We start from the raw sequence: 7,314 nt of genomic DNA, 5'->3' as shown, positions 1-7,314 counted from the left end.
AGGAGGAAAGTTTCTGTTAAGCAGATCACGTCTGGTTTGACAGAAGCAATCTGTATGGAGAGATCAGTTAAGTTTGAACGAAGGCCCCGGATGTTTGAGGTCCATACCGTTAATGAAGAGGAAGGGGGAGCATCGGATACAGAACAGGGGGGAGGAGGGGTAGGGTAAGATGTGGAAGAGGTGGAAGAGGTAGGGAGAGCTGTTAAAGGTGTGTCAGAGATTTCAAAATAGCTCGGAGAAAGGGAAAGATGGAGCGGCCAAAAGGTTTGATGGTGATTGGGTGAGGCACAATGAGGTGTTATTTGAGGAGGGGGAAGAGCGAGGCAGAAGGTTGGGGGAGATGGAGGTGAGAGTTGGAAGAGGGAAGAAGTGGGGAGGACGCTTTGAGGAGGGGGAGTGAGAGGGGGGAAATTGAGAAGAAATGAGGGTGGGGAGATTTGAAGGGGAGGGGCGAGGGGGGAGTTTAGGAGGGAAGGGACAAGGGGAGGGATTTGAAAGGGATGGGCTATGGGGGAGGTTTGGAGGGGAGGGGTGAGGGAGGAGTCTAGGAGGGGAGGGGCGCGGGGGAGTCTTGGAGGGGATGGGTGAGGGGGTAGTTTAGGAGGGAGGGGGCAAGGGGGGAGATTTGAAAGGGATGGGTGATGGGGAGGATTAGGAGGGGAGTGGCAAGGGGGAAGATTTGGAGCGGAGGGGTGATGGGGAAGATTTGGATTGGAGGGGGTATGGGGAAGATTTGGAGGGGAGGGGTGAGATTGGATTTTAGAAAGTGTACGATTAATGGGAAACGAACATTTATTGCAAAATGAGTTTCTTGTGACCTTCGAGTTAAAAATACGTTTAAGGACGCTGGATGGAGGATGGAGTGCAGGAGAGTTTAGGGAATGTAGAAAAAAGGCACTATAAGAGATGGAATTTTTTGGGGGGATGAATAGATTTGGTGAGCAAGTCGAAAGCAGCCTTTTAAAGAAGAAGAAATTTTGTTCAATAAAATGATTCTATGATTTCTTTTTATCTCCAATTGTTTATTTGTTCTATGCTTAATTTCAGAGTACATTGAGACATTAAACTGTGTAAATTTCAATGAAAACTGGAAAAATTGAGGTGTTCTAAAACTTTTGACCAGTTGTGTATATATCGTTTTTGGCCCAATTTGCTTGTTAAAGTGGACATCTCTCCGGCCATTCTCAGAGAACCTCGTCCGTTAACGAGTCTGGCATTTCACTCAGGCTGACTGGCATGGACTTCAAGCAGCCATCAATCATCTGGACTGGTCTGTCATCTCAACTGCCTCTCACATAAATTCTTCCTGGGAATTCTTCCAAAGTTGGAAGTCATCCAAAGTTGAAAGCCAAAGTCATCTCGTTGTCATACCCTTCCTCCCGTCCATGGTACACTGAATCTTGTGGTGAGGCAGTTGCCATGAAGCAACTTGCCTTCACCTCATGGAAGGCAAATCCAACGGAAGGTAATCTCCGTTCCTTCCACAAAGCTCGGAGCAAATGTGTTTCCCCTCAGCAGAGCCAGGAAGCACTATCTCTCCACACTCTCTCTGATGCACTATCTCTCTGATGAACTCTCAAACCTGTCTCTCTCCTCCAAATCCTGCTGACATCTGGTCAAATCTGTTTCTGGTGTTTGTTCCCCCTCCATCCCCTCCCTTACCTCAAATGGCGACACAGTTGACACCGCACATGAAAAAGCCGAATGCCTCAACTCTGTGTTTGCCTCATAAATCTTGTGTCCCAAACCCATCTCTCTCTGTACCCACTTTACCCAGTCATACGCAGCTGCTCCTGGACTCTGTGTCCTTCTCTCCTGAAAATGTGGAGAAGTTTCTGTCAAACCTCAACTCCAATTCTGCAACTGGACCAGTCGGCATCAGCCCACAGGTCCAAAACTCCGGCTCTGCTGCTCTTTCACACCCTCTCTCTGTTCTCTTCAACCTCTTTTGCTCAAGGTCATCTGCCATCAGCTTGGAAATCGGTCAACATTACCGCTTTACACAAAAAGGTGCAAAAACAGATCCTTGCAACTACAGACCAATCAGCCTTCCCAATTATCAGCAAAGTCATGGAATCCATCATTGCTTCAGATATCAAATCCTTCCTCTTCTCCAATGGCTTGATCTCTGATCATCAATTTGGATTGAGACCAGTTCACTCTACTCTGGACATGCTGCTTTTGCTGTCTCAACAATGGATGGAGGTCCTCAATGCCAAACAGGAAATTAGAGCTATCTCCCTTGACATATCACGTGCCTTCGATACGGTCTGGCACCCCGCTCTGCTCACCAAACTCTCCTCCTATGATATCCATGGAAATCTCCATGCATGGCTTGCAGACTTCCTCTCTGGTCATAGTCAACGTGTGGCCCTTAATGGATTTCTCTCATCTCCCCTTCCTGTTCTGGCTGGAGTTCCACAAGGTAGTGTTCTGGGCCCTGTGCTTTTTCTGGTCTTCATCAATGATCTCTCAGACTCTCTGGAAAATCCTCTCTATCTCTTTGCCGATGACTCTACTCTGCTGCTCCATACCTCATCCCTCAGATCGGCAGTCTGCAGCCTCCTCACTCTCTGCAGACCTGGACAAAATCACAGACTGGTCAAACAAGTGGAACATGTCTTTCAATCCTGACAAATCTCACACTCTTACTATGTGTCTCTGAAAAGACCGACTGAACAACCCTTCCATCTACTTTCTGAACAATCCTCTCCAAGAAGTTCTGTCACTCAAGCTTTTGGGTCTCACCATCTGCCATGATCTTTCCTGGGAAAAACCACATTTCCAATCTGGCCTCCAAAGCCAGTCGCCGACTGGGCATCCTCCGTCGTGTGAAGTCCTTCCTCGGCAGACCTGAGCTCCTCACCACATACAAGGCTTTCATCCGCAGCTCAATGGAATACTGCTCTCCCCTCTGGGCTGGTGCTCCTGCCTCACACCTCGCTCGTCTTCACGCTGTTGAAACCAAAGCTTTCAGAATCATTGGAATCTCCTGCGATGAAGCTAACTCCGAGGGCCTTTCACTCACTCACCGCAGGCAGGTTGCTGGTGTTTCTGTCTTCTACCGACTCATCTCTGGCCTAGCTCCTCCAGCTCTCTCTGTGCTCTGTCCTCTTAATATTCCTACAGGTCACACAAGATCTGCCAGCAACCCTCTTTTGGTGAAACTGCCAAAATCAAGACTCTGCTCACCTTCACTCTTTCATTCCTCTTTTCTCCTGCCTCTGGAACAAACTCCTTTACTCTCTTCAATCCCTCCCGTCCCTCCATGTCTTTAAAACAGCTGTTCACCACCATCCCCATTCAAAACCTTGATCTTTTCTATCCCCGTATCTCCGTTCTCTCCTGTTGTGCTTCCCTCTCTCACTCCCTTTATTACGTTTTATGTGTCCGTTTGTTTTTTTTACTAATGTGTGTTTAATGTTCTTGCTCTTACACGAGCCTCGGTCTTGTATACAGAAAAAAAACAAAAAACTTTCTTTGTTAATATCCTTGACGGAGACAAAAGCCAAACGAAAATTAACCTATTCCCTAAAATAGAACAAACAAATATTCCTTGGTTCGCTGCTTCAGTATTGTAACAATATGATAGGTCTAAATAATGTGAAAGACCATCTGTAATAATCAATCCCTTATCCCATTCCCATCCCCACCTCCGCTCTCCTACATACAAGTAGTAGGGAAATGTGGGTTCAAATTGAGATAAGAGATCGAGCAGGTGAGTGAGCGAGCAAGTGGTCCTGCAGAGATGTTCTTGCCTCAGAGCCCCCATTTCCCTACTACTTCTGCGCCTCTCCAGTCACATCCGCCCCATTCGTTCAAAATGGCAGCCTGTCCTATCATCTAGTTGCCCCCCCCCCCCTAAAGATTTGACCCATTTTTGCCGATTCAACGTCTTCTTCTTCATTTGTGCTGATGTCTGGTGGTTTTCACCTGCTTCATCATTTCCTTTAACAATAAAGCAGCAAATTCTCTGTTCCAGGGGTCGAAATTATCGACGGCGGAAGCCGGCGTGCCCGAGCTATTTGCCGTGCTGCCCCAGAACCTTTCATGAGCACTACGGCAGAGAGTTGCAGGGCCCTTTTTGTCAATAAAGCATAATAATAGAGACCAAAGTATGAATAAAGTAATGAAGAAAACAACCAACTGACTTGGTCGGCTTTCGTTTTCTCAGTGCAAGTCGGGACATTAGCGTAGTAAGCATATACATTGTCTAGGCTACCTCGTTTCCCGTTCTCTTACTGAATACAGAATGTTGCAGTCCTACTATCGACCTTGGGTATGGGAAACGAGGTTCAAGGGCATCCCATAATTTATATTGGCCCCGCCTACGACCATTCGTCATCCAGCATCATCAATGAAACGCAAAGCATTATGGGGTACTATGAGCGCATAAATGACAGCGTGGCTATTATTGCCGATGTTTGCACCCCCAGGTCGTTGCCTCCCAACCGCGCTGTATTAGCGGGGGTAATACTCATGGTTGGGACGGCCTTCCGATTGCTTCCGTCCCGACTATAGGTATGTTACACCCTCCGTACACCCTCCGGGACCCGCCGTATGCCTTTTGACGACCTGGGCTCTGGTGAGAGAGAAGATACAACTGCAACGGTGTCTGCCACCATGAAGGGGCGCATCAAAGACTTGAAAACCCATAAATTTGCATTGTATCTGGCAGTGTATCAGGACTTGTTGCAAGAACTTTCAGTTCTGTCGAATAGATTCCAGGCAGAGGACATCCCCATCACCTCTGTGAGAGCCAGTGTTGAGGTTGCTGCTCTTGCCCTGAAGGCACAACTGGAAACTCCAGGCACTCATGTACAGAAGTTTGAGAGGGAAGTGCAGGAAGCCAACACTGACTCTGACACTGAGGATGGGGACAATCAGACCAAGAGGCTAAAGTACAGGGATCTGGAGCTTTATGGTCCTCGAGTACCATCTGTTGAGGAGTTTCAGGCTGGACCCTTGAAAACTGTAGTTGACAAAGTGATTGATTGTTTGGACAAGAGATTTAACGAGTTCTATGAGAATGAGGTCCTGATTGCATTTGAGGTGTTTGACCCCAGCAACATGCCAAAGGGCAAGGACACCCTTGCTGCCTATGGCAATGCCAAAGTCACTTACCTTAGCAATCACTTTCAGCAAATCATTGAAAGAAATGGTTGTGATCCAAGTCAAATACAAAGAGAATGGCTGTCCTTGAAGCTTGACATCAGCAGACATCATGGAGAGGAGTCCAATTTCCTAGGTCTATGGAAGACCATTCTGACAGAAAAGGGCCACAAATACCCTAATATACTTCATCTGGTGCAGATCTGCCTTGTGTGCCCAGTGGCCACATCACATGTAGAGAGGCCGTTCTCAGCAGTGAAGCGTATTCTTGGGGATTGGAGGCTAAAACTGGGGTTGGGTATGCAGGAACACCTTCTGCGCATCAGCACAGAAGGGCCCGACCCCGACGACCTTGATCCTACACGTAGCGTTGCCAGGTGGCATTCTACGAGTGCATTTGGACGTAGGCCTGAAACTACACCCCTCTCCCCCAAGGGTGATTGAATTGTAATCATGTATACCTGACTCAAGACCGAGTCAGTATCGAGTAAAGATCATGTCTGATGATGATGATGAAAAAAGTTCAACTCTGTCAAACAAAAGTTAAACTTTGTTACATGGACATGATGACAATGCAGTTCTGACTGAGTTGAGTTTTCTGAAACGGTTTATATTCTAAAAATACATTATTAAAAAGTTTAAGTTGATTTACTTGTTCTGTCAGCAACATTTCCCTGCCTGTTTAAGTTACCGACACACTTTGCCTTTGTGCCCACAAGAAAAATTCTAGATTGCCTTGGTGCCCCCCAAACCCAAAAGAAAATGCCTTGGTGCCCCCCAAACCCAAAAGAAAATGCCTTGGTGCCCCCAAAACCCAAAAGAAAATGCCTTGGTGCCCCCCAAACCCAAAAGAAAATGCCTTGGTGCCCCAAAAAATTTGAAGTCATCAAAGGCAAACATTGCTGTGCCCTCCCTACAGAGTAATTCGACCCCTGCTGTTCAGATTCAACACGAAGCCACAGATTTTTTTTTTTTGGTTTTCATGTTAATTTTATTGCACCGTTTACAAGAACAAACATGCACAACTCATGTTGACCCTCCATATACAAACCCAGGTAAATCCCACGAAACACAAACGGAGGTACCCCATGCAGGGTGAATTATGGCAGAAAGAGCAACATTTGGCCTCGCTGGACATTCATCACTAAAACACAAAGGGCGCAAAGCTATAAATTATTGGGAGGAAATTTTAAAAGGAAAAACCTCTTCAGTGTAATAACCAAGTTATGTACAGGAAACAAACACCCCATTTTAAAGTCCTGCCAAACGCTTTTTCAAACAAAGTACAAAAGCCCAAAAAGTAATAACTGCAGCCATCAAAATTACAAACAAGCTCACATACTCCCTCCATCCCCTTAACGCCGAATATGTACGACAACGCTCACAGAAGGTGCTCAGGGAATGCTTGGTGAGCACAGACTCAAACACACACCCCGTACACCTCGGTGGGACATCTGAAGTGCTCGCTGTTGTCGGATAAGTTTAAACCCCTGGTTGACCATTGCAAGACGTCCGGGTGGAGTCGTATCCAGCCTACTCGGGGCAGGTCCCCCGACCGAGCCATCACCTCGAGATGGTTTTCCCTAATTATGGAATCGTTCAAAATGATATTGCTCGAGATGCAATTTCGACATCATGGCCGTGCAACGTGACAGAGGTTACCTGGCGTCAAAAACACCTCCCAGCAAGACCTTCGCTCGCGCGGTCAATGGAAAGCTTGAGGTTATGAGGCGCAACCTCCCGTCCGATAAATATAAATAGTTTGGGCTCCGTAAAGGAACTCAGTTGGACAGCTTGAAGTAGTTCGGTGGTGAGAACTTTCTTTGTAAGTACTTGAGGATGTAGAGGGGTAAGCAGCTGACCAGGGTGATCACCAGGACCTTCCAGAGGAACGTCAAGGATGCTATGAAGTTGGTGTCTGTGGGTGGAGTGGGAGAGATGGACATCACTATAATATTCGGGAAATTCTCAAGATGGTGAAGAACACGGGGCATGAGAGCCCATCCGGTGATGTTCCCCTTGTGCTGGATAGTGCCACAACCTCAAAACCCCACAACACCTGGAGTAGCACAAAATGGAGGTGTTTTGCTTCCAATGTGCAGGTGATCCTTGACAAACTGGAAGCTAGGTCGGCATGACAACCGCTAATTAAACCCAAATTCAACTTGGCCCAATCTTTGCACCTTCGTTTACTCATCGTTA

The 7,314-nt window shown here is 47.0% G+C and overlaps 1 protein-coding gene across 6 annotated transcripts in view; it reads right to left on the bottom strand.

Annotated features, from left to right (window-relative positions):
• Positions 1-6,050: 6,050 nt before the first annotated feature.
• LOC137434862 (putative phospholipid-transporting ATPase IIB) overlaps positions 6,051-7,314 on the bottom strand; it is a 223,291-nt gene continuing 222,027 nt past the window's right edge. For all 6 annotated transcript variants that reach the window (XM_078785002.1, XM_078784998.1, XM_078785000.1 and 3 more), the window contains one exon: positions 6,051-7,030. In XM_078785002.1, the coding sequence (XP_078641128.1) occupies positions 6,894-7,030 (137 nt within the window). In that variant the 3' untranslated portion in view covers positions 6,051-6,893. The remainder of the gene's footprint in view (positions 7,031-7,314) is intronic.

The sequence above is a fragment of the Myxine glutinosa genome, chromosome 9 (genome assembly GCF_964187855.1).
Source record: "Myxine glutinosa chromosome 9, kmMyxGlut1.1, whole genome shotgun sequence".
NCBI classification, from domain to species: domain Eukaryota; kingdom Metazoa; phylum Chordata; class Myxini; order Myxiniformes; family Myxinidae; genus Myxine; species Myxine glutinosa.
Note: the sequence above shows the minus strand (reverse complement) of the source record. Positions and strands in the feature narration are given on the sequence as shown.